This window comes from Mycteria americana, chromosome Z (genome assembly GCF_035582795.1).
Source record: "Mycteria americana isolate JAX WOST 10 ecotype Jacksonville Zoo and Gardens chromosome Z, USCA_MyAme_1.0, whole genome shotgun sequence".
Lineage (NCBI taxonomy): Eukaryota > Metazoa > Chordata > Aves > Ciconiiformes > Ciconiidae > Mycteria > Mycteria americana.
In genome coordinates, this window is record NC_134396.1 from 70,231,692 (window position 1) to 70,258,134 (window position 26,443).

Here is a 26,443-nt window from a genome sequence, read left to right on the forward strand (position 1 = left end):
AGATGGCCTGTCATTCCTATGTACATGGTGTGTGGCAAGATCAATAGTGACTTTTGCTAAATCCTTTGACAAATAAACTGAAAATAGGAATTAAAAAAAATGGAAAAGACACTGTTTGTAACTCCTGGAAATATTTTGCTTAATTGAAAACTCAATTTTGATTAGGCAAAGATTTGCTGGAAGACTTTCAATTAAATCTGCAGCACTATGTGCATTAACTGTTCTCTTGCTGGACTTGCAGCCCAGAAACTACATGCTACTTATATATCCACGTTGTGTCGTGTATGACAAAAGGGCTGAACAGGTGAAAATATTCATAGACTGTGAGAAAAATTTTGTCTAATCAGCTATTTATAGCTTCTGGACCGTGAAGTGCAGGCAGGGACTAGGCCTTAACTGTTGATGTCCACTATAATCAACAAGATAATTTTCTCTGATTCAGGGTATCAGTCTCTAAATGACCATACATCTACCATGCAGGAGTAGATTGGGAAAAAAGTGATCCTACTCTGAAGCTATTATAAACAAGTCCTTAGGAGTGGCTGCTTATTACTGCTTCTTCAGATATAGGAGGTGCCTCATCCTTCTCTGTGCAGATTTATGCATCCATTCCCACTCTTGTTTTGCTTTGCACCCACACAAACCCTGCAGATGCAGCATAATCCAAGGACAACTCAGTACTGCCACTGAAGTCGTGGACATTGGCTTCCAAGAAGGTTGAATCAACAGTTTCCACCTAAAGAGGACTTCTGTGTTGCTATATATCTGTGGCTGCATGTGTTTTGGCATAATGACCCCACCTTTGTATGGTTTTAAGCTCTATATGTTCCCTAGTATCAAACTGTGTAGGATCTACATGCACACATCACATGAAGCCAAACCATGGTCTTTTAGGCTCTTCGTGACTGAAGACAGACCCACAGTATTAGTTATGTGACTGTATGAAGTGCTTGAGCCTGTACTGACATGTCCTTCTGGACAGGATCCAGTCCAGTTTGAAAGTCGCTATTGAAAAAGTGGCACCTTGTTTGTCAAGCCTGTTACCGAGTGTTCATAGCCCCAAAGCAGGGCTTGAGTTCAGCATTTCCCACCACGAGCTCAGGATAGACGGCCGTCACATTTGCAGTGATCTCTTCATTTTAAAGCCCTACATTAGATGGGCAACAGATTTTATTAGTGAAGGTTTTTCTCATTCATTTTACACACTAGGCTATGTAAATGCCAAAATGTATACAAATGTTCATGTGTTTGCCTTTTCCTCTTTGCAGAATCACTCTGCCTCTATGACTGAAGTAACCTGAGATGGAAGATTGGCAACAGAAGCTATTTTTTATTACCCTCCAGTACAATACTCCAAGACACACAGTTACTAAATGTCTAACTGTGATGACCAGTATTATGTTATGTCTAGTTAGAGGCTAATGTTTTGTACTTTTTTTGTATGAGGAAGTGATGTAGCTTGCCCTGATTTTTTGTCAGCTTTAATATTATTATGCCAGAATTTAAAAGCAAAATGGAAAAAGAACAAAAAAAACCTTTTCTTGTTTAAAGTGTGCACTGAGGAACTACATCTATGGAATTGTTGATGTTGTTATGTGATATTTGTACACGATTTTTTTTTTTCATTTTTGAATTTATATATCTAGAAAAAAGAATTCACTTTTACCTTTTCTTACCATAAGAAGTGCTTCTACCAGTGGGTCAGATTCTGATCTGAGTAAGCTCAGCATAGATCTGAAGTAATTGCATATATTTAACTTGGATTAAAATAATGGTGATCAGAAATCTAACCCAAATGATACTATCAACAAGTAATAAACATCCATCCTTGATTCAGTGAGCTACTTAAGCATTCCTTAGCGTTATGGACTTCAGCTAGCCATCCAGTTTCCAGACTACTTGGCAGACTTGAAGTATGTCCTTAGGCATCTTACTGAATCAAAGCCTGATTGTTCTGGTGTGGGTGATTGTGCTAGTTATTGAAGAATAACTAAAACAACGTACTTAGTCTGCAATATAGACAGACTGGACATGAAAATTTATTGTAGTAGCTGATAGCATGTGAGCTGACTATATCATCTCCCTAGATCTCTGTTCCTCCCCGATGCCCAGCTAAAGCTCCCAGTGAAACCTGGCTTCAGGAATTGACTATGGGGATATACAGCCACCACTGTGGAGCTGAGGCTGTGCTTTAAGTGTTTCATAACTTCATCATAGATTTGTGGGGTAACTAGTAACACTGGTGCAAAGGAAAAGTGACACCACTTCTCCAGTGGAGTGGCATTACTTGGCATTCAGATTGGCATAACCAAGAAGCCAATTTTGCCCTGACAGTGTAGTTTTCACTGAGGGGCTTTGGCAAGTCAAAAAAAAAAAAAAAAAAACAAACAAAACTGACACAGTCTGTGGTAGCAGTCTGTATTTTTGTAAATTCTGCCATACAGAATTTATATCAAAACTGCTATTTTACAATTTAGCAACTTTGTTTAAGGAAAAACAAGACAATTAAGTGTGGGTGGGGGGTGGGAGAACAAAGAAGAGCCCATTGACAATGGCTAGAATGGGGCAAAGGCTTCATTACATGACTTTTCACTGTTTCTAGGATTTTCCTGCATCTCATTCTTCTAGCATGGTGATAACTGCTGTGTGTCTCCTTTAAAGAATGGAGCCTCTGTCTGTACTTTTACTGGAATGTTTACCTCACATTTCCATGTTGGTTCTTCTTGGCTTTTTTTGTATATTTTTTCCAAAACAGATGCAAAAAAAAATTATCAAAAAACCAAAACGTGTAGCCTGGTCTCTGTCATTTGCCTGTGACACAAAGAAAATTTGGGATGTCTATCTGTGTCTGGTCTTGCAGTGTTTCTTCCAGGTTGGTATTTTCTTCTGACTCTACTGATGTCTGCTTCAGTCTTAGGAATATAAGGATCAGACTTGAGCCATGCAGGCTTTCCGAACCATGAGGAACCATCGATAGTGTTCTGGGTCCCTCACTACAACTTTGGTCCAAATTCCACAGGAAAAATTCCTGCTGAATAAATTTGGCTGTAGAACTGGTCCTTGTTCTGCTGTGTTAGGAGAATAAGGACATTTTAGGAAAGCTTATCAGCAATGAATACTCCATTCAAGACGCCCAGTCAGCAGCACCTAAGTCCACTCATACTGCAAAGGGTTAGCAGGGGGTTGAATTCTAAGATAAAAACCTTATGTTCTGTAGGCTAGCTTTTGCAGCTGTGGACCCCAGGGCTGTGTTCCTCCCAACTGTGCTGTTACTGCAGGGTGAATCTTGTGTTCTTGCTCAATAGCTTCCACAGAATTGGTAGTGATCTTGTCCCCCACTGCTTATCCTCTAGCATGATGGCGTGGGCACTCTTTCTGAAGGTGGAAGATGTGGTTTTGAGTTTCTTCCCTGTCCTCCAGGTTGAAGAAGGATTTGAATCTCGATTTTGTACTTCCTGAAGAACTGTTTTATCCTTCCAGTTATAGTGCAGCACAGTGAGAGGCATCTCCCTCCGCTTTGAAATAAGTGAGCCCTGCTCTTTTCTCTGACATGGTACGTAGGAATGCCTACACCCAGGGTAGGTCTGCAGGTAGATGCAGATCCACAGGGGTGTGCATGCTTGTTTGCAAGTGACTAAGTTCTGAATGACTGGTTAAATGAAGCTAAACCTATCACACCCATTCACCGCATTTCCTCTTGGCTAGCTCTATGTGTTTGCTGCCATTTTAGATTTATAGTGCCCTCGGCCTTTTCCAGTTGACAGATAACCCTCTGCACAGGAAGTCTAAACCTAACAGCACATTTGCGTTTCCCAGGTACCTTTCCCTTGAGGAGCAATGTGTGTCCACCTCCTGGAATCTGTGACCCAGTGAAAAATCAGTCTTTAGGTAGCCTTTGGATTTTTTTTTTTTTTTTAAGTTCTTGTTCTGAGTCATACCATGTGCTGTGTACAGTGAGATTAGGCAGCTAACAGTTGCTTCTGTAGTCCAGTCTTAGGGTCAGCTGTGTAAAATAAACATGTTGCACTGGCTAGCTTTTCATCATGGAGTTGGATCATCTCTTAAGATGGATGTATGGCCCTTGGGCTGTGTGCGGTCTCATGCACTGGTCTATGTAATATGTAATATGACTGGCAGCAGTGTCTGACGCCCCTGCTTGGGTGGCTGTGGCCTCTCTCTGCCCCCCCAGCTAACTCCCATTGACAGGGAAGTGGGTACCCCTGCAGAGCTGTTCTTTTTGCTCCTCCCAGTGTGCAGATTGTGCCTCTTGGCTGTACGAAGGCTCTGGAATGTGACTCTTAGGATCAGGAAAACCATCTGCCCCTGCCTTAATCAAGTACCTGTACGGAGGGAAAATTGGCACATCTCATCAAAAACGGAGGTCAGCGTTAGAAATATAATGTTCATCCTCCCGCAAACTTGAATGGGCAGACTTTGCTGACACCCGGACGGGCTGGCAGACGTGGTGGTGTAGGACAGCCTCCCTCAGCTGATTGTACATATGCAGGAGCCTCTTCATAGCGCACCACAGCTTTCTCTCATTCATGGGGACACCGGTCCACCCAGTCTAGCATCCAGTCTCTCTGTTAAGAAATACCCTCCTAACTTGGCTTCTTTACACTTTTAATCTTCTCTACTGGTTCTGCCTAAAACAAATGAAGATCAGCCTTCCTGCAAATGCATATGCAGGGCTTTTACTTATTTATAATTGAATTCAATAGAAATTAGGTACTTTTGAAAGCCCAAGGATAAAAAAAAGTGTTTAAGCACATAGAAGTCTTAGCCCTTCCATGGCACAGGTGTTCTATGCAATACTTTGATCTCATTTCAGACTTCTGCTTTTTCAGCTTGTTACAAGCAGTTAAAAGTTTTGCATTCAAATGCCCATGTCTGATCTTACTCCCTTATACATTAGCTCCTGCAGCTTCTCGCACAGGTGTGCTGAATGGAAGTGTGAGGTTTGCACCTGGAGGGACTAAATTATCTGAGGTTAGGGAAGTCTCAATTTGACGTAACTCAGATACAGCAAAACACAAGACAAGGCTGTTGTCATGCTCTTTTCTTGCCTACCCTCCTATTTTTCAGTCTCCTGTTTTTCACTCTCCTCATCACATTACGTGAGCTATGAAAACTACATACTGGGAGAGACACAGAAGTGGGGGGGAATGAGCAGAAAGTCCAACTACCACTGAAAGTGTTTTTTTAGATAATGAGTACTGAGTAAGAGGAAACCAGGAGGTGTAAGTATCTCTCCTTTGACAGAAAGAAGACATAATTTCATGGAAAAAAAACTTCCGATTCATTGCTCCCAAACAGCTTCTGAAGCAGAGGTGACGACACAGATTTAGCTATTTATCACACTGTGTTTTTCCATAAGCTACAAGGAAGGGATTTGTGAAAAGCCAGCCTTCCACAGTGACCAGTGAAACATCCCCAGTTCCCTCACATTCACCCCGCAATAGAACATGTAGTACACTTAACGCTATTCTGTAATTCCCCAGGACTCAAAAGGAGAAAAAGAACAGCTTTCTCAAATTTCTTCAGAGCTATGAGAATAAAGCAGCACTTGAGAAGTTTGCTGCTGAATACAGGAACTGAGCACTGTAACACACAAAAGCATACTTCAGGTATTTGTATGCTAAAAGAAACCAGGGGAGCTAGGGTTCAGGAGAGTGAGTGGTATAACCAGAGTATTTCTGGATCATTCCCAGAAATATCACCGTGCTGGTTTTGGTTGGGATAGAGTTGATTTTGTCCATGTGTGGGGCTGTGCTTTCGATTTGTGCTGGAAACAGTGTTGATAACACAGGGATGTTTTACTTATTGCTGAGCAGTGCTTACACAGAGTCAAGGCCTTTTCTGCTCCTCACCCCACCCCACCAGCGAGGAGGCTGGGGTGCACAAGAAGCTGGCAGGGGACATGGCTGGGACAGCTGACCCCAACTGGCCAAAGGGCTATTCCATACCATATGGCATCATGCTCAGCATATAAAGCTGGGGGAAGAGGAAGGAATGGGGGACATTTGGAGTGATGGCGTTTGTCTTCCCAAGTCACCATTAAGCATGATGGAGCCCTGCTTTCCTGGAGATGGCTGAACACCTGCCTGACCATGCGAAGCAGTGAATGAATTCCTTGTTTTGCTTTGCTTGCATGCGTGGCTTTTGCTTTCCCTATTAAACTGTCTTTATCTCAACCCATGAGTTTTCTCAGTTTTACCCTTCTGATTCTCTCCCCCATCCCACTGGGAGGGGAGTGAGCAAGCAGCTGTGTGGGGCAGAGCTGCCGGCTGATGTTAAACCACGACAATCACACATACAGAATCTAACCTCACTGTAAACAACCTGTTTTCTAGAAAACATTCACAAAGTACCACGCATTCCTCAGACTGTTGCATTTATTTTCGTGTCGCCCTGACTTCACTGCTTGCCTCCTCTGATTAAAAGCAAACCTACATCATCAATTACACAGGAAGAAAAACTAACATACTGCTATTATGTGGTTTTTTCCATAGCTACAGAAAAACTAACATATAGCTAACATATAAGAAAAAACTAACATAGCTATTAGAAGGAGCAACAGAACTTATAAAAACAGGGTCCTTCGACAGACATGGAAGAATCCTGTTTTCATAGGGCTGTTGGAGAGTTCACCATTAAGAGATTTCAGAATTCCACTTGGCACTATCTTCACATAGCAATTTTGAGTAGAACAAGTGGGGTTTTTTTAAAATGGCACCTGTGATGGCTTTTAAAAACCTTATTGCTGACAGGGTCTTCTTTTCAATCTCAAGGGAAAAAAAAACAAACAAACAAACAAAAAAAGATGCTGGCTTACTTCCTCACTCCTTCCCCGAGTTTGCTGGCCCAGCTAGTCTTGGTGGCCAAGTTGAACAGGATTCCTGACATAACCAAACTGCACTCGCAAAAGCCCATTACACAGTTCAGAACCGAAGACAAGAAGTTTAAGAGGGGCAGGGCAGAAACTGGGGAGTTGGTCCCCGCTATTTATCCCCACTGGACCCTGTAACTGTCAGGCAGCACGGTAAAGGCCAGAAACCATACGTTAGTACTGTGACTGACCACGCTGCGTCACTGTTTCACAAGCAGAACTTCTGCTCTTTTTTCCATATATAAGAAAACAGCAATAATGAAACCTGAGGACAACTAAATGAAATTTTATTAGTGATATTTATATATTCAGCTGCTACCACAATGAAAGGGCTGTGCTTCTGCGCTGCAGTCCTGCTTTAAGAATACAAGCAAAGCAAAGCGATGCTTCATGGTGCGACTCACTGCTCCCAGGTAATCTTCAGGTTTGGGGGTAGCTCTGCGGCACACAGTTCATCAAACTTGGACACATCCTTCACAGGAGTGCTATAGAAATTCAAGACATCCTCAGCACTGCGCATCAGGTGGAGCTGTGAATTGGGGACAGCATGACCAAGTTCTGCTGCCAGCTGAGCCAGGAGGCGATACTTTAACCTGTTTTCTTTGAGAGCTGTCTGCTGCCAATTATCAGGAAGCGAAGGTCCAAAAATCTCCTTGATGTGAGACTCAAGGCAGCTCCGTATATCCTCGGGAGGAAGATAGTTTCTGCTGCGTGGTGGGGGACAGATCAGGCTGGGTTCACTTTTCTCTTGATGAATTATTTTGTCTGCTTCTGCTTCTTTTTCCTCCTTCCTGTTGACACCAGAAAGAAGTATTTTCAGTCTCTGGGCTACTTAAGACTGAGTCAGAGCACATTTCTGTTCACCATCTTTTAATATCGGACTTGACCTAGCCTGTAGAGAGCCTACACATCCCGTAGACACCGGCTGGTTTGTTACGCATGCAAGAACAAAAGCACATAGGCTAGACCTTTGGTTTTCCCCCAAATGCTGCTTGCCACATAGGCTGTCTCTACATAGCAATCGCCTGCTGAGTTTATTTTATTGGTCTGACTGTAAATAGAATTTTAACCAGATTAATGACTTGTTTTCCCAGTTACAGCTCCATTTTCTAATCTACGGTGAAAAAAAAAAGGGTAACAGAAAATAACCACTGCCATAGAAAAAATTAGTGCCCACACATAAAAAAAAAACCCCACTAGTTTTAACTAGAAAATTGAAGCCTACCCCAAGTTATTTGACTTGCTTATACGCCACAATCTAATCAAAAACACAAGCATAGTTTCACCTGAAAAGGACTATTTTTCCTCCCCACTGTAGTACTGCCCTCAAACACCTCTTCTTCCACACCGAGCAAGTTCCCTTACCAAAGCAGGTAAAAGCATTAAGACACCGTAACTCTGCAGGGCCACCCCGCCTGCTAGCCGTGCACCCCCGGCAGGGACGCGACGAGGGCAATCGTTCCACGCCCCGGAGCCCGCGACCCAACACGCTCTCGACTGGCGGACGAAAACCGAGCACCGAGGACGGCAGGCCTGAATGACCCGGCCGGTCGCAGGCCCAGCATGGGGAGGCAGCGGGAAGAGGGGTCGAAAGCCGCCAGCGCCTGCCCGTCCCCGGGAGCCACCCCCCAAAACACTGGGCGGTAGCTGGGCGGTAGCCGGGAGGTCCCCCGCTTCCCCCGCCGTTACCTCAGGCCGCCCCAAAACGCCCTGCGCGCCGGAGCGCCGAGGCCCAGCCGCCGGCCCGCCAGCCGCAGCGCGGCAACTGCCGCCATTGCCAGGGCACGCCAAGCCTCTTCCCGGCACGCAGCGGGGAGTGACGTAGTTCCTCCCCGCGCCGCACTGCCTCACGGGAGCTGTAGTTCCTTCGCGCGCACGGCTGAAGGCGCGCCGGCCGTTAACGGTCTCCCCCCGAACCCCCCCTCCCGCCGCCGCTGTCCCCTCAGGCCGGGGAGGCGGGGGACGGCCGTCGCTTCCCCTGCTCCGCGCAGCCCGCGGGGCGGGGGCGGCAGAGGCCGTGCCAGCAGGCGTGGGAAGGAGGTTTGGCAACAGAGTGTGCGGGACTAAAACAACATGAGGTAGGGACATACGTCATCACCCGCTGCGACTCCAGCGATCGCTGTGTATTTTTGCCGGCCAAAGACACTTGGCAGGTGTCTCTGGAGGTTTTCATCCCGTCTTTGGGGTGTGACGGTTGCCGGTGCCGTCAGCCAGGCCGTTTGTTCTGTAGGCCCCATTTCTGATCCGGGCACACAATTATATGACAGTATCACTTTTTCTATTTTTTAAAAGGATGTTCATTTTTAAAAGTGAGAAATAACGCTTCATCTGTACACAGCCTTGCTTTGATTCATGGTGGTACATTGCTTTGGTCACAAACACTTCCGTCAAAGAGAAACATAAGGAGCCTGGCCACAGCCGCCAGCCGCATCAGGCACAGCGTGTGTGACCGATGTCCAGCAAAGGAGCAGGAATTATTTAGCAAAGCTACAGCTTTAGTTTTATGAAGTGTGGGACGCTTTCTTTTGCCAGTTTGGGGAAACATTTTTTGCACTCTCAATTGTAAGAGAAGTGATCTACGTAGAACAGTAGATCAGGAGGATGCTTCTCATCAGGAGCAGAGGTTTATTTGAACTCTGGTGCACGGAGACCTACAGGACCACAACCGAACCACAAAAGAGGCGTTGTTCGTCACACCAGTATCAGGCTCTGGAGTGTTTTTTGACAAGTCACTTGCTCTTCATTCATGGTTGAAGTCAGGACAGTCTAAATGCAGGCGTTAATTATGCAACAATGGGATCCGTGTGAAGCAGTTTGGCTATTTATTGCCTGTGTGAGAGAGCGGTTACTAATGGCAGAGAACACGAGGAGGTTACAGGGCAGTGATTTTCCCTCTTTCCCCTTTCCTTCTGCAGGAGCAGCCTGCAGAGCGGGGTGCCTCCAGCTGCGCAGGCTTGGTCCCAGGTTCCCTGAAGGGAGGGGAGGGGGCTGCCTCCTGGGTTGCGCGGTCTTTGCTGGTTGGTGGGCTGCTCCAAGGTGTCGCTAGTTGATTGGTGTAGCGTGTTGCTGGGCGAATGTTCTTGTATAATCTTAGGTCTGCTATTTCTGCCATTTATGCCTTTTTTTCATAACAACTGTCTAATTGTGCTTTAGCTTAACAAAGCGTACACCTCTAACAGTACATGGCAACATACCAAAGGTCAAACTGTGGGCCAAGATGCCTCCCAGTGTGTTCTATGTTAATTATTGTGGAAAATGCCACCTTAAAAGCACTTCGGAAAAATAGTCTTTGCACAGCACTAACTCAACCTGTGCAACCCTAACTCAGTGTATAGCAGCCTCATCACACCAACCGTGATTCTCCAGAGATACAAAAAGCTTCTGAAGGTAGTGTTATTTGTCTGTGGCCTGAGTCCAGTGCACTGCTCACCATATACATCTCTCAAGCTTTCTCGGTGTCTGTCAGCAGGATTAATATCTCCAGCTGTATCACTATTGGATTATTTCCCTTTGATCTCTTCAGGGTTTCCCAAGGTCACCAGCAGTAACGCTTTCTGACTTAATCTTTGCACAGGCTACTGAAAATCACAGATGTGTGAAAGAGACCGTAAAGTTTATACAGGATAAAGAATTGTGAGATAGAGATTAGTTTTCAATTACTGTTTTATTCCTATGATTGAAGACACAGTCAGGTTTTATAATTCAGGATTTGGGCTGCAAAATTTGGTAATGGGCAGGGGTATGTATTTGAATTGCTAGGGAACTACTTAATTTGCCTACTACTCTGGGGGCTAAGTTTAAACCAGAGGGAGAGCAGGTTCGTGATTCATTTGCAGCTGTTGTTTGTTGTATGGAAGGAATTCCACTTCTTTGGAATGGGCAGATGAAACAAGAATATTCTCTTGGTAAATTGTGGGAGCGAAGGGTGGAGAGGAAGCTAATCCATTTTATCTCCAGTTTTGTTTAGGGTAAGGGAAATTAGATTTCTTTGGTTTTCTTTCATTGCTGAACATCTTCCACCTTGTGAAGAGGCACAGGATGAGGAAGGTTCCTGCACTTTCAGTAGGTGTAGCTGGCAGTGAAAAGTGACTGCGTGGCAGCTGTGTCAGTCTTCCCAGACACGACATACTGTCCTCTGCAAGCCAAACCATTAATCTGAAAAAGAAACAAAAAGGAGGGGAAACCAGTTAGCTTGGAGTAAGGAAAACAGAGGTAGAGAGACACCAGGAGTAACCAAGCAAGGCAGCAATCACAGATTAACATTCCTGGTGAAGATGAAGCACCAGGAAGGGTGGGAACAAGAGGAGCCTTAGGAAGGTGACAACATATCTGCCTTCATGGTGAGCAGCTCCTCTCTGCGCTTGGGGGAAGCCTCGTACCTGTGCCCGCTTGCGGAAGGCCTCCTGTGCAGCCTTCTTGTTCTCGCTTTTGCCCACCCATGCTGCCAGGGCAGAGGCTTGCAGAGCTCTCCCGTATGAAAAGGTCAGCTTCCAAGGCTTAGGCAGAGGCAACTGATTCATGGCGTTCAGGTTGACAGAAGCTTCCTCTTCACTCTGACCTCCAGACAGGAAGCAGATTCCTGCAAGAAAGAGGTTTCGAGGTTCAGAGAGTGCTCCAGTCACCGCAATCCCTGACCTTTATGTGCCAGAGGAGCGAGCGTGTTAGATGTAGGAGCAAGGCCAGCAAGAGTGACAGTGTGAATGGATACATAGGAATGAATTGGGAATCACCGGGAACAGCAGCAGGAACGGTACGGAGAAGAGTAGTGACAGTTGCTATGGCTACATCCTGAGGGGTGTACTTCTTGGGGCAGGAATGCCCAGCCGTCACCATGTTGGGTTTCAGCAGTGTCCCTTCCAGGTACACATGATGATCATTCAAGGCCTTGTAGACAGCAGCCAGAACCTGGAAAGAGAAGGATTGAATACAGACCTCTGCTGAAATCTTCACCTCAACCTGCTGTGGAAAGAAAGCTTATTGCTTGGGAGTGTAAGAAGATCAAATTGAACTTTGCTTTCTTGTGAAATTTATCTCAGGGGTTGCAGCTCTGGAGATGCCACTACTTTTGAGACGACCAGGATACCCCTCTTCCTATTTACTGGATTTGTCCCTGCAAACTGAGGCACTGAAAGAGGGGTAAGTGTTTTTGCTCCTGATCCATCTTTTTGAGATTGAGAATGCTTATATTGGCAGTTTGAGTGGAAATCCAAAAGCATGGATTCTATTCTCACGTTGGCTGTTAATTCATTATTTGACCATGAGCAACTCATTTTTGTGATGCAGTTATGAAGTACATTTTTGGTCAAAACTCTCTGAGATCTGTGAACACAAACTCTGCATAAGATTAGCGACTGATTTGTGAAGGGGAGGAGAGGGGCAAGAATCTCTTACCTTTTCTGTGACATACTGACAGCGCTGGAGATCATGGTCTCCATCAGGCAAGATTTCTGGTTCCACAATGGGCACCAAGCCATGCTAAGAAAAGAAAAACAGGGAACTTTTGGAGAGGGTGGAAGAAAACCAGTCCTTGTTGTCTACCCTGACTTTGTTGGTATTCCTTCTTGCTGCGCTGCCCTTCTTCTTCATCTCCCAAAACCCTCGCAGAGATCCGCCTTTCAAGTTACCTAGCATGTTATCACAGGGAACAGTCAGAACAGGCAACAGCATCTCAGGAAAGGTTGCTGGAGGGTAGATACCTGCTGGCAGATGCTGGCATAGCGTGCCAATGTGTTGGCATTCTCTTGGATGGCAAGTTGAGAGGGTGTTGTGCTGGTGATCTTTAGCACTGCACGCCACTTGCCAAAGTCAGCACCGTCTTTCTTGTACTGGGCACAGCGCTCAGCCAGTCCATCCAGCCCTGCAGATGAAAGAACAGTGCTTCACTGAGAGCAGTTCTTCAGGACATAGCTCTGAAAAGTACCGTGACACCAGCCAAGGCTGTGACTCAGGTGAGTCCCCTTGGCTTTTGCTGCATGAGTCATAGCTTAGGCTCCTTAGATCTCTTCTTACCTTGGATGGTGGTTTCTCCATTTGTTCCTGCTAGGGGTGCTGTGCCTTTATCCAACTGTGGAGACCCGAAAAACAGGAAGGGTTACAGAGAGATGGAGATCAGTGTCATCCTTATCTTCTTACCCATGGCTAGTCTGTCTTTGCAGGCTGATTGCGAGTAAAGCATGGGGCTGAACACGCTAAGGGTGCAAAGGAGGGAAACACTGGAGCAAAGGGGAAGAAAAGGAGTGAACTGGGTAAGAGGAAGGGACAATGTGTAGATGGCTGCAGGGAATGGCTCAAGAGCTCTGTCAGATGCTGAAGGGACTGGATTTAGGTTACTGCATGGAGGGATTTAATTGCAGTGAATGGTGAGTAGATGGGAGTTGGTAGATGAAAAGTTCCTACATCAAATGCAAATGTGCCCCTGGTTAGTTGTACAAAAGCAATGCATAGAATCGTGGCAGAGATCCTCTAGGGATTTTAAAACCAAGCACAAAAAAAGAAAAAAAAGTGTTTGGTAGGAGAGAGTGCAGCCCCATATATAATTTGCACTGGAAATGGGGTTTGGAGTATGCTGCCTGCCAGATGTGTACAGATACTCACTTTTATTCCCACCACAATGCCTTTTTCTTTGATGAGAGCTGGAAATGGCTTTCCATTGCTGTCTTTCTGATAGAGAGTCTCATGGAAGAGGATCACTCCCCCAATGCTCTGGTTGATGGAAGCATCTGAAGAGAAGAGGATCTCTCGAAAAGCCCGGCGATTCTCTTCTGTGTTCTCCACGTTGATCTTCTGCAGCCTGTTCCCCATGGTACCTAGGTCAGAGAGGTATTAGCCTTGGCTGGCCTCCTGGTCCCAGTACGTAGTAATGAACTGGGGTTTCAGTTCAGAGCTTCCCTTCTCAACCCATAGTTTGTCAGCTTTTGTTGCTATAGATGCAGCCCTGCCTGGCTGAGTTGTTCCCGCTCAGTCAACAGTTTTTAAGTGTTTTTAATTTACTCCACTGATTTCAAAGATGAAGCAAACTTAAGAGATAAAGTCTTGGGTACTGCTAATTGATTGATAACCAAAACTCACCCACTGATTCATCTGCAGCTAAGATCCCCTTTCCTGATGCCACAATTCGCTGAGCAATGTCTGAAAGAGCTTTCTTCTGCTCTGGAGACAGCGCTGGGAATTGGTGGGTCATGTTGACTTATCTGTGGAAGAGAATTACTGTTACAAGCTGGGGAAGACTATGTACACAAACTGTGAACCAGAGACATCACTCAGGTATTTCTACTGGAGTGCCCTCGGTGCTTGACTGGTCCGTGTTATCATAGACGCATGCCCAGAAATCCATTCAAGTTCTTCTTGGCTTGGTGTGTCTGGCAAAACTAGAAGAGAGAAATGGAGGAGCCACATCCTAACGCATCCTTCCAGAACTGAAGTGGAAACGACTCTGCACTTTATATGGATTTGCTCAGAGACTAAAGGAAGGTCAGTCTGTCATAAAAACATGCACCAAACATGCTAATTGCAGACTCGGCAAACTTCTTTGCAAAGCACTTACAACTTACAACTCTTTGCAATAATTTGCAAAGAATGCCAGTTATCACACTGCTCACCTTCACACATGTCCTAACAATGCCCCTCTCCCATTCCCTGGCCTGTGTTGGCAGTATTTGCTACTTTGTCTAGTTGCCTTTCTGTCCCCACCCTCCTGCCTTGCTTTGTAATTCTCTCCTCCCCATGACTGCTTTCAGGACTGTAGCGCATTGCTTACTCTATATAAGACCTGAAGGTTTAGAAGGATTCACCACCTGTTTCTATCTTTTCAACTGTGGCAGAGGCTTACCAGCGGCAGATACCAAGCACCTGAAATCCAGGTTCTGTCTTGTTATGACAAAATGCTTGATCTTATTAAAGTTTTGATTATATAGCATTAAATTACAGAATCACAGAACCGTATAGGTTGGAAAAGACCTTTAAGATCATTGAGTCCAACCACAAACCTAACACTACCAAGACCACCACTATACCATGTCCCTAAGCACCTCATCCAAACGTCTTTTAAATACTTCTAGGGAAGGCGACTCAACCACTTCCCTGGGCAGCCTGTTCCAATGCTTGATAATCCTTTCAGTGAAGTAAAATTTCCTAATATCCAGTCTAAACCTCCCCTGGCGCAACTTGAGGCCATTTTCTCTTGTCCTAGGGCTTGTTACTTGGGAGAAGAGACTGACCCCCACCTCTCTACAACCTCCTTTCAGGTAGTTGTAGAGAGCGATAAGGTCTCCCCTCAGCCTCCTTTTCTCCAGGCTAAACAACCCCAGTTCCCTCAGCCACTCCTCATAAGACTTGTGCTCTAGACCCTTCACCAGCTTCGTTGCTTGGATGATCTGAATAGTCCAAGTTACTTCCCTATGTGTGTAAGCCTGTGAGGCTGACACACAAAGATTCTCTTCCCTCTGTTTATCATATGGTATAGCTAAAGCAACACCCATGTTTTTATCAGTGGGTGGTAAATCCATGACATGAATCATTAAAAACAACACAAAAGATCTCCAATAACAAGTTTTCCTCCAGAGGGGCAGGCCTCTAGGCAATGTCTGCATTTTCTATTCCCAAACTCAGCCTTAGAGGGGAGTGACAACATGCCATTTCCCATTTCACCATGTGCCACAGATGGCCAGCAAATATGTCTCCCCATGTACGCAGCCTAGTCCTCCATCCTCTTTCTCTGCACACAGATATTATGTTGCCAGGGAATCTTTGTCTTGCCCTCCCTACTGAAGGGCATAATGGGGAGAAAGGATCGGGGGTCTGGCTACTATTCATGATAGGGTAACATGAGTTCTGTGCACCATGCCAAATGGTGCCAAAATTTTCTGGCAACAATGCCAACACAGTACTGTGACAGCTAGAAATCCGTGTCTCTGATTTATAGTTGAAGGTATTTTGGTATTGGTAATGTTATTGTGCAAGATTCAAATGGCATTGTCTACCAGTACAGACCAGTCAGATGCGGTGTCCAGATCTCTGCTTTACCTTTTTGTGAGTTGTTTGAGACTAGAATTCGTCCTATGCAACTTATCAACAGTGAGTCATTCTAGGTTTAGAGGGAATTTGAAGGAGTGCATGATGAAGACTGCATCAAATGAGGGAGGGTTCTCTCCTTTTCCAAGCGCTGAAATGCCTTGCTGTCGTCCTGCAAAAGCAGGCTTTGCTGAACTCCTCTCTGTATGCCAGGCTGTGGCCCTGGCACTGGAAAGCATCCTTCTACAGTGGTGACCACAACTCCATCACTCCCAACTGTTATCCTGTTCGGCCCACCTAAAAGAACTTGAAGAGCTATGGTTTATGCTGCATAGCTAATTAAGTTCACCTGTAACCCTCCTTATCCCTCACCTGCTTTGTGTCTGATATGTCCCTTAGAAATAGGAAACTGGTTTATTACTACGATTACTGTAATAATAGTTTGTGTTGTAAGCACTTCAGTCAAAACGATAGCACTGTTAAATAAATTGCTATGCAAAATGATGAGGAATCTACTACTCCAGTAGTTCACAGTCTCTGTGGAAAAGACTGGAAAACTGTGATCTGGCAAGAATATGATCTTGTCCAAGGTCAAAGCTAATGAATTGCTAAATCAGTAATGGGACTTCAGAGTTGCAGTTTGGAGGTATGCTACAGCACAAGTAGGTGTATCCAGATAATCTTTAATCCAGCTAGCTGAATTACAAGATCATCAGTCACTCTAGTTATGTTATTATGGGTATACTTTCTCTCCAGCAATGCAATAAGCAATGAGACTGATGTCTGTTTTATCTTGCTTGTTTCCAGTGTTTGCATAAAGATAACAAAGAGACAGTTATCACTCAAAACCAGCCTGCAAAGCAAATTGCCAAAATACGGAAATACGAGTTTTCAGTGGATAATGCTGGTCCCAGTGAGTACTCTGAAAGACTGAAACAATGCAGTGTAGTTCCACAATGATGAACTGGAAGACAGCAGATTAGTTCCAGTTTCCATGCAAGTATCTCATTGAGTGTGAAGGAGTAGGTGGAGATTTGCCAAAAGGCTCCTCAAAATGATCTGTAAGGCCATGGTAAGTGGTTCCCAGCTACACTGCCAAGCTACAAGGACGAATAAAATGCACAGTGTTTCTATCTGAAATGGTGAAGAAATGAGTGCAGAAGAGCAGTTGTAAAGCTAATGATAGCTCTAAGGTCCAGAACGTTCAAGGACCCTTGACTTAGGACTTTATTTTTCTGTGATTCTTTCATGAGGAGCATAATCTCTGAGGATCTTCCCCATTGGATTCAGAAAGGGCTGTCTCTGCTGCAAGGTACTGCTCTGAGCATTTAAAGGGGAGTGGAGAAGTCTTGCGCTTCAGTAACACTTCATACAGCTGCCTTGTAAAGAGTTAGCTCCCACCCATCCACAGAAACATTAATGTCCCCCCTTAAAGAGCTGGATATGTCACCTTACAGGTCCTGAGGAGCAACGGTTGTACCCAGCTGCCAGAGCTGCACATCTCATTTCATTCTTCCAAGAAAGAAGCCTATTTACCTTATTATTCTGCTTTATTTGTTTAATTTGACAACTTTTTCAGGCAGGAAAAAACTCGAAGGAACTGTGATCTCAGTAACAGTATTTAGGAGTTGTCCCACTACTGAAGTTTTTCAGGAAGTTTTGTTTTTATTTACCCATCTTAGGCTGTGGGCTAGTATCATAGTGTCACAAGCTCAAGTGATTTCACATTGATCTGACATTGTATGAATACAATGTATTCTCTTTGTGGTAACTGCTTACATAACATTTGTTAAAAGTGGAATAAAAAAAACAAAAGAATAAAACGGCACAGAATGCACAAAAAAACCAGCTTTATGGATACCTTGAGTGTTTGTCAGGCTTCAGCAGCTCCTTAAGCAAACAAAGGTCTTTGTTCAGCCCTCAGCCTGTGACCAGCAGGAGGTGGGGGTGGGGGAAAGGGGACAGCACAGTTGTAAAAGTAAATATTGTACTGCTGAAGTCTCAAGTTTTTCTCAGCTACCATAATGGAGGACTGCAGGGGAAATATCTTCATGGATATCGGCACAAGCACTGCATCCTGTTAATATTAATAGTGAGAACCGAAGGGCAGAGGCAAGACAAACAGCAGAAGGAACAAACTGTTACATTCCACTTCAGGTCATCTCAGAAACATTAATACTTCATTGGCATCTTTTCTTTTCAACCACCTCAAGTGACTGACATCTTCTAATCTTACAGAAAATCTCACCTGAGTCCAGGTTTGCAGATGGGAAAAGATTGGATTAGAATCTGTAAGTTTTTCTCTTGGGTCTCTTCATTGCCTTCTTTTATAAAATTGGTTCCAAAAGTGCAGGACCAAACTCTCAAAATACAGTTTGCATCCCGTGCATGTAGCTTTTCCTGTTCAGTTACTAGTAAACACAGCCCTTCAACATCGTTTGTGACAGTTAGCAATACAGATCACATGTGCATGTCATTACTCTGTGCACACAAGAGATTCTGCTTCCAAAGAGCAGGTTTGAAGAAGCAAAAGTTGCATATATAAATAGATAAATACAGTTGATAGGGAGAATGAAAAGTATTCAAAAATTTAGCCCATCACATGTAGGCACAGTGTTAACTGACTGGATTTACTCCTCATTTGCACTTGTATGCTTAGGAGAGACAGATACATAATGAGTTATGCACCTTATATTCTCATTACAGTGGAAAAATCTATTTATTGGCCTCACTTCTCTATGGAGCTCCATTAAAAAGCTATGTCTAAATAAGTCTGGTTACTTGGACATTGGGCAAACTGATAAGTATGAACAGCTGGGCAAGCCTGGCCCCATCCTGCTGACGGAGCACATTCTTACCTAGCCTGCAGATGACACCAAGCTGGCAGGACTAGTTGATATGCTTGATTGCTGCGCAGCCATCCAGAGGAGCCTGGACAGGGGGTGGGAAGAGACCAACAGGAGCACCATGAAGTTCAGCCAGGACAAATGCCCAGCCATTGCCTGGGGGGCAGAGCTCTGGCAGTGATCCCACCAGGGCTAGTGGGATGGGGAAGCAGCTCTTTGGAGAAGGCCCAGGGCCCTGTCAGGCAGCAAGCCAAACATGGGCCAGCAACGAGGGCCAGCAGCATCCTGTGTGAGCAGGGGTCAGGCCCAGGGAGCCAGGGGAGGACGGGTATTATCCCCCTCTGCTCAGCACTCTTTAGATCACGTTCTGGGTACTGCATCCCGTGTTGGGTCCCTGCAGTACAGGAAAGAGACTGACAAACTGGCGTGAGTTCAGAAGATGCCACCAAGAAGGTCGGGGGCTGAAGCACTTGCTCTGCAAGGAGGAGGCTGCAGGGCTGGGTCTAGTTCAGCCTCGAGCAGAGATGGCTTCAGGGGCACCTCTCAGCAACCCCCAATACCTACAGAGTGGTGATGGAGAAAGCAGAGCCAGGCTTTTCACAGTGCCATGTGACGGGAAAGTGAGACACAACAGGCATAAGCAGAAACTAGAGAGATTCAGACTGGATCTGAAGAATTTTTTTTCATTATTGGAACAGTCAAGCAGTGGAGCAGGTTGACAGAGAGGCCGTGGTGTCTCCATCCTTGGAGGTTGGCAAGACCCACCTGAATAAAGCCGTGACTAGCCTGGTCTGACCTTGTGCCTAACCCTGCTTTGAGCAGGAGGTTAGACTACAGACCTCCTAATGTCCCTTTCAGCCTGAATTACCCTGTGACTCTGTGTGAGTACTTGCTTTAGGGAGTTGAAGTGCAAGTGGTGCCTCCTGTATGTATGAAGGAGCTCTGAGGGAAGAACAGGATGTTTCTCCCTTTATCTTTGCAGTGGGAGTGAAGTATAGCAAAATGTTTCATTTCTGAGTTCTAAAAAGTGAGTCAAGGGTATGGGACAAAAAGATATTCAGATTTCTGTCACCTAGACAAAGCAGCAGATGTTTTTCATTGACATATTAATTTTACCATCTGGATAGGTCCTTTGGGGTAAATATGATGGTAAATTGCCTGGTTGGTTTTTGCTCTCTCTTATAAGGGTGAAAATAAGGGTTTTTTCCATCTTCATGCTCTGTCTAGGGACCTTGCTTCAACATCCTGTCTCAAGTGGATGGGAGTATGTGAGGCCTGCAGTTCCCTGTCTGGATTCCCACTTTAGCCTCAGAGCTATACTCAAGCCCTGAGCAAATGTACCCCCGTTTCATCTCTTTAGCAAGTATGAAAGGAGGTAGTGTGTTCAGGGACCTGGCCTCTGTATTGGTGCAGAGCACTCCTGGAGCACTCATGATGGCTAGAGATGGCTGAGGTGGCAAGAAACTGGTTTCTGGGAAGTTAAGTGTGGTCATTAGCGTGAGTTGATTCTCCCTCAGGGCTGGGCTCTTCTCAGAGAAGGTAAAAAAATGCTGTCAGACTTGCAGGAGGATTCAAGTCTTGTAATGCCAGCAGGGGAGGCTGGGGGAAGCGGTGGTGAGGGTTTCAGGTGGGCTAAATAGTTTTGGGTGCCAGGCACAACATGGGATAGTTGGGACAGTGATGGAGGATCACAGACTTGGTGAGGATTTGAGTTTGTTGAGCACTTTCCTGAAGCTGGCTGTCCACAACTGGAAAGGTTACAGGCTAATGCAAAAACACTTTTTCATTTCCTGCACTGCAGACTACCTTACATCCCTCTGCTGAAGAATCTTATCAACACTACTGCACTAATACTTCAGAAGAAGCCGCACAACGAACACGCATAATTACACTTCTGTCAGCACTGGTGTTTGTCAGGACCAGCTGCATTCTCCAGTCATTCTCTCTTCTCCTTGCAGAACATAAATATATATACTCCACAAGCATAAACAAACACATGCAAAACAAAGCAGCGAAAGCAATGCAGGTATGTTATTGCTCTAGTCCCCTTAGACTAAGAATTCACTTACTCCAGGAGTTCTGAGTGACTAAGCTAAGTTAGAAAGCCAGTGCTAGCAGCAAATGGGTCACATTGGAAGATCACTGCAGAATGGCTGAGCGCTTATTTCTTGCAAGCTGTTCCTGGAACAAAAAAATAAAAACAAAACCAAAAACAACTCCCCAAGCCCACTTTAGATAAACACATTATGTCTCAGCTGCTGATATACATACCGCCTTTACAGTTTAGAAATTAAATTATTATACTTACTTGTTTGTGGACAGTGCCTCTGCCTACAAGCTTCTGGTGAGGTGGTTGCAGGCGAAGAGACCTGGTCCTTCTAATCACTAACTTTTATAAAATTCTTGACAGGTTTGTTTGGTTTGTTTTTTTTTTTTTCTCCTCCACTCCATTCTCCCTCCTCCCCAGGCTGGTTGGAGAGGTGGCATTGCTCGAGGTCGGTCATTGGCTGTCAGACCACAACCACACACAACCAATGGGACCTAGCCTCGCTCCTGGAGATCCTCCTCTTTCCCCTCCCCTGTATATATAAGGCCATTCATGATGCAGTGAAACAGAGACGTTTTCCAGGTATTTCAAATTATTCCTTCTCTTTCTAAAACAGACTGAAAAGGACCACAAGAGGAGCGAGCCATGGGAATGTTTACAGGGATCTTGGGCATAACTTTCTGTCTAGGGTTAGATCTTCCGGAAGCTCATACTTAGGAAACTACACAGTGCAAGAAGGAAGGGTAGAAAACAAAATGCAGAAACAATGCAACAGGTCCTTAATTGACATGAGTTACTATCATTTCAGTGGCTTCCTCAGTCTTACACTGATTTCCCTCACTTAACAGTTAAGCACAGAAACATATTTTCCTTTTCCAGTTAGTATATGGGAAGGCAAAATGCAATGCTACAGTATCAGGGTTAATAAAACTGCCAGTTCTGATTTCCTTTAATGCAGTGTATGTGTAAGAATGATGGTTATCAGAAGAAATATGCCCACATTGAGGTGCACAAGTGCAAACCAAATTTTCCACCAAAAAATGCCACTGAAACACCTACCCATAGGACAATGACATACAAACTTCTCAGTTGCATAGCAAATTTTTTCTGTGAAAAATGCTAATGCTCTACAAACAGTATATCAGCATTCCAGTTTATATGAAATCACACTACAGCTATCCACAAAATCCAGGTAGATAGACTTGATTTTTTTTTTATTTTTTTTTCCCCCCATACTACAGGTCAGTACTCCTGGAGGGAAGCACAGCATAGGGGCTGTTGGGCAAACATCATACCCTCAGCAACAACACGCTCTGCGACCTTGGACATTAGCATGTCTTTACCACAAAGACCCAGTGTTTGCCTGAAGAATGACGTAGTTTCTCCATTTGTTTGGCTTATGTAGTGACACCTTTAGCCTTTACATGGACACAGTGAGACATATGATTTCCTCTCTCTCTGAGCAACACTGTCTTCATTAGGGCACTTCCTCCTTGAGCCTGTCTCTTCTAGAGCTGCATGCCAAGGTCAGTGCCTGTAGGAAATCTTAACAGCTTACATGCTGGCAGTGGTGGTAGTCTGTGACAGTCAGCAGAGAAACCTCTGAAAAAACTCAGGATACGGTCCAATTGAAGGCCTTGTGGTTGTGTTGTTTTGTTTTCTTTATCATTCTCCTTCCTGATCCATACCTTTTTGCTGAAGAATGCTGTGGCACATAACATGGATGTAAAGCCTTCCCTGCTTTACAGTGTTTGCTTTATATTCCATTTCTCCCATCCTAGCAGAAAGATGAACCCCATGGTAATTTAAAGTTTCTCCACCACAAACAGAGGCATCTAGTATGAATTAAAAATATTTTGAATGAAATACATTATCTAAGACCCTCTTGAGACCAAGAAGGTGTCATACTGATGGTCGCCTTCAGGGCCACAGAGAAAATCAGAGTTTGAGTCCTGTCATTCCTAGCTTGGTTAGAAGCTGTCACAAGTAGGAAAGTACTTGGAATTGTTTCATTCCCAGTGTCATCTGTGATATGGTCTGACAGGCTATTAGAGAAAAGCTGGGGGGGAGTCTTCTTGAAAAACATATTGCCTGACATTTAGAAACCACTTTAGATAATCCCCTGCAGCCCACCTTGAGTTCTTAACTCTTTCAGAAGTATATATATGTATTTCCAGGTGGGTAACAGCTAGTATGTGCCTCCTGAGCCAATATCCAGCACTTCAGGCACTAGGATTACAGCTCCTAGCAGAGATTCTGGGGACTGAGGAGGGAAAAAAGTGAATGGACAAAATGGTTAACTTTTTCACTTAACTTAGGAATGGAAGGCTTTTCAGCCAAAATACGGAATAAGCAATCATGCTAGATAATGTCACTGTAAGGTTCAGTACTGTTAACATGCAGACCCATGACACTGACCATGCTGTGCAGAAATTAGTAGTAGAGTGATATTAAAATGACACTGGAAAAGAGTACATACTTTCATCATCACAGCTACGTAATCATAGTTCGGGGATACTTACACCTCTGAAAATTAGGTTATAGTGGTATCATGTATCCTTAAATGATAAGAGGAATAAGCTTGCATTGTGAGGGGAATGCAGTGTACTTGCATTTAACCAAGCAACTAACCTGCCCCATAAAAAATATGAAAGCATTGCCTGCACTAATTATTCTATGGCAAAATTAGTGTATTATCCAAATTGCAAACCTGTTTCATTGAGTTAGTGTTTGAAATCATAGTATTGCCAACCCTCTCAGCTTTCCAGTGACCCAACTAATTTTGGAATGGTTTCTTTTTTTGTTTAAGCCTTTTTCAGGGTGACGTGATGCAGCCAAAGGGCTGTAGCTAGCAAGAAGCTGTCTGCTGGTCTGAGCACCCCTGGCAGAGGTGGCTACATCTAGACATTACTTTGACAGAGATTGAATTTGTGGCCATGGACAGCATGACTTTGATACAGGTGTCACAACACAGGAAGACTGGGACACCTTTGGTGGACATGGAGTGTGAGGAACACCGAAGCCCTGGTGGAAGGTGTGTTCAGAGGAATAAGGACGCAGGTCAGGAAGCAGATTTGGGAGCTTTAGAAAAACAGGAGGCAAAGAAAGGCAGAGATAATGCAGATGAATGTTAAGAGGTACAGATAACTAATTTGTGACAAAGTGGCTCAGTAATGGCATGAAACAGATAGCCCTTTGTAGCATCCACTGTTGTTTGTGTTGCCACCCATCTCAGTGGTATGTGGGTTTGTCTTCTGCAGTTTGTAGGGCTGGCCATGCAGGCAAGGTTTCCTGTGGGAGTTCAGTTCCTGAGGAAGCACCAGCTCTTCTCTGCCTCCCTAGGGTTCCTCATCCCCCTCAGCCTCTGGCATGGGAAGGGGGAAGTACTGCAAAGATCCCAGGCTGAGTATAAGGACAGGGAGAATGGGAAGGGAGGGCAGTTGAGCTAAAGAACAAGTACTCTCAGTTACTGGTATTCTTAAAAATTATTTTACGGAATATTGCAGTGATTGCTGATCCACTTTTCTAGTGAAGAGAAAAATCTTTTGATAGAAGGATTACTAACTATTTTTTGAGAGTTTTGGATGTGTGAGAACTGATTACTTAAATACATATCTAACTAAATATGGTGATTGAAGTTTTTCTGCATGGATTATGGCTTTTTTATCTGTTAATGAGAAAGCTGATATCAACAGTCTTGCAATATAAAAATCTTTATAGTGCACTCAAATCTGTGTTTGAAACATCACTGCAAACAAGATTTATAACTAGTAAGAGAGCTTAAATGTTCATTGTTATGCCTTTTATAGCATGGAAACAGAAAATGATGGTCAGCTATAAGAGATGGATAATGTTAAAACACAAGTGTCTAGCATTTCTTCTCACAAACGTGGCACAGCATAAGTAAATTTTGTATTTGAATGGCTTGGAGATTTTGCTGATGTTGACTTTTCCATCTGAAATTACCATACAAAAGTTTACAGAAGTACACATTTAAAAATTTTAAAGACCACTAAAAACTGTCTTTACAGGTGGCTTGGTTTATTATTTAGGTCTTAATTTGTGATTTTGCTTTCTTGAGTTTGACAATGCAAGTACTGGATTTTCATAGTAGAAGTTAATTTCATTGCTGTCCTTGTTATGTCCAACCTTGCTGTCAAAGGATCTGTCAGTTCTGCACTGAAGTTTTGAGTGAAGACTGTTGCTGGATGAAGTACATTAAAATCAATGGAAAGCCTGGCTTAAAGGCAATGGGTACGAATTTTAGAATTGCTTATGTTTCTTCACGTTGATGATTGTGTTTTTTCTGTGTGTTTCTAGCAGTATCATTCTGATACTGATTTTGCCTTTAATTACTTATATTAACTAGCATTTTAAATTAAAATAATAAGTAAATGGGAAGAGAGACAAACTGTAGTTCATCTGAGAAAGAAACATGAAAGAAATGGATGAAGCCATTTCAGAGATTACATAGTCACCAAGAGAAAAATGAAAAAGTTAAAGCTTCCCTCTGCACTTCAGTAAATGAAGTACTATTAATCTTATCAACACTTTTGTATGTGGTCAGGCCTCTAAAAGTGTTTGAAAGGGAATGGAAAAAAACACTGGAAGTTGGAAGAATGTCCAAGTATAATATGCATCCACGTGAAAAACACCTGGGTCCGTGTGTCCCAAGAGAGTGCTGCCTGCGTGATGGGGTTAAAGTCTAATCAGAGCAGACTTGAGCTGAGTGGAGTCTGCCTCCTCCTCACCTCTCCACACCGTTCTGGAGGTTTCCTGTTTTCTGTACTCTGCAGTCTTGCTTAACTGTCTCAAAGTCCAGCTTGTTCATCCCTATCTAATCAGAGGTATTGTTTATTAAGTGGTTTGTTTTCCCTATTCACCTACAGCCCTCACCCCCAATGCAGAGAGCCTGGCTTTTAACCCCACTGAAAGAAATCACCTGTATTTCTGGCTCCACAGCAGTGTCTGCAGACACGTACATCAGGGATGGTATGGAGGGTGTTGGGCAGAACAGACTCAGGCCCACAAAGAGCACTGAGGGGATTGCACAGGGAAGGTTTGCTTGCTCTCATTCTCTGCGTCTTGAAGCTGGGCTGCAACAAACACCATGACCTGGAATGAAAAACAGGCAAGCACATAAAATTACAGTTGTCAAAACCCAAATCTTTGTAATAATTTCAATAGTGGGGATAGCAAACAAGGTTACAACTTTAAGTCAGGGTGCCAGTGGCAATATTTCTGGGCTGTGCAAAATAGCTCTAATGGGACATGAAGATAAAAGCAGTAATGACACTGGTCTCTGTGCCTTTTTGTTGGCATTTTGTTTTTAAAAAAGCAAGTAGGCAAACAACTGGCTGTTATAATGGGAGACACTTAACTGTATATTAACTGTTTATCTAAGCAGCACACAGTCCCGCAAAAAAAGCACACTTAGGTGCTGCATGTTAACGTTGGCATACAATTTGCAAAATACAAACTACAACAGATGTCTGAAGTGGACCAGTTTGCTGAAAAGACTATTGTAGATGTGGCTTCTGCACTGCTGGAGGAACACTGAACACCATGGTAGAAATTCAAAGAGAAAGTAGGCACTGAAGAATACAGAGCTGGCCAGAGGCTAACAGGGCAAGAAAATGTAACGCTATTTGT

At 44.2% G+C, this 26,443-nt stretch overlaps 3 protein-coding genes and 1 long non-coding RNA gene across 10 annotated transcripts in view; 2 read left to right on the forward strand and 2 right to left on the reverse strand.

Moving 5' to 3' along the window:
• The window catches only part of PLPPR1 (phospholipid phosphatase related 1), a 135,038-nt gene extending 132,185 nt beyond the window's left edge, over window positions 1–2,853 (forward strand). For 2 of the 4 annotated variants that reach the window (XM_075527084.1, XM_075527083.1), the window contains one exon: window positions 1,269–2,853. In XM_075527084.1, the coding sequence (XP_075383199.1) occupies window positions 1,269–1,301 (33 nt within the window). In that variant the 3' untranslated portion in view covers window positions 1,302–2,853. The remainder of the gene's footprint in view (window positions 1–1,268) is intronic. The other 2 variants (XM_075527082.1, XM_075527081.1) reach the window with 2 other exon arrangements.
• Window positions 2,854–7,159: 4,306 nt separating this feature from the next.
• On the reverse strand, window positions 7,160–8,774 carry MRPL50 (mitochondrial ribosomal protein L50). Its single transcript, XM_075527319.1, has 2 exons — window positions 8,579–8,774; window positions 7,160–7,680 (listed from the first exon to the last, which is right to left on the reverse strand). Exons 1-2 carry the CDS (start codon window positions 8,662–8,664, stop codon window positions 7,290–7,292), a joined length of 477 nt encoding a protein of 158 aa, XP_075383434.1. The 5' UTR covers window positions 8,665–8,774; the 3' UTR covers window positions 7,160–7,289.
• On the forward strand, window positions 8,755–17,730 carry LOC142422015 (uncharacterized). Of its 3 annotated transcripts, none has more exons than XR_012779029.1 (4): window positions 8,755–8,967; window positions 11,454–12,025; window positions 13,557–14,359; window positions 16,706–17,730. It is a non-coding gene; the product is annotated as an uncharacterized LOC142422015 (long non-coding RNA). The 3 variants fall into 3 exon arrangements; XR_012779030.1 differs by having other exon boundaries at window positions 11,926–12,025; XR_012779028.1 differs by lacking the exon at window positions 8,755–8,967 and having other exon boundaries at window positions 11,452–12,025.
• On the reverse strand, window positions 10,016–21,361 carry ALDOB (aldolase, fructose-bisphosphate B). Of its 2 annotated transcripts, XM_075527318.1 has the most exons (10): window positions 21,053–21,361; window positions 17,760–17,823; window positions 13,958–14,079; window positions 13,484–13,695; window positions 12,899–12,953; window positions 12,586–12,746; window positions 12,281–12,364; window positions 11,620–11,794; window positions 11,269–11,468; window positions 10,016–11,044 (listed from the first exon to the last, which is right to left on the reverse strand). In XM_075527318.1, exons 3-10 carry the CDS (start codon window positions 14,067–14,069, stop codon window positions 10,949–10,951), a joined length of 1,095 nt encoding a protein of 364 aa, XP_075383433.1. In that variant the 5' UTR covers window positions 14,070–14,079; window positions 17,760–17,823; window positions 21,053–21,361; the 3' UTR covers window positions 10,016–10,948. The 2 variants fall into 2 exon arrangements, with proteins under 2 accessions (XP_075383433.1, XP_075383432.1); XM_075527317.1 differs by lacking the exon at window positions 17,760–17,823.
• Window positions 21,362–26,443: the final 5,082 nt, after the last annotated feature.

Bases quoted from the DNA above. Each gene is read 5' to 3' on its own strand.
- MRPL50 (XM_075527319.1), bottom strand. From the start codon at position 8,664: ATGGCGGCAGTTGCCGCGCTGCGGCTGGCGGGCCGGCGGCTGGGCCTC. The intron at 7,681-8,578 runs GTAACGGCGGGG...TGGTGTCAACAG, and splicing joins GCGTTTTGGGGCGGCCTGAG to GAAGGAGGAAAAAGAAGCAG.
- ALDOB (XM_075527317.1), bottom strand. From the start codon at position 14,069: ATGACCCACCAATTCCCAGCGCTGTCTCCAGAGCAGAAGAAAGCTCTT. The intron at 12,365-12,585 runs GTATCTACCCTC...TTCTTTTCTTAG, and splicing joins ATGCCAGCATCTGCCAGCAG to CATGGCTTGGTGCCCATTGT. The intron at 11,795-12,280 runs GTAAGAGATTCT...TTCTCTTTCCAG, and splicing joins GTCAGTATGTCACAGAAAAG to GTTCTGGCTGCTGTCTACAA.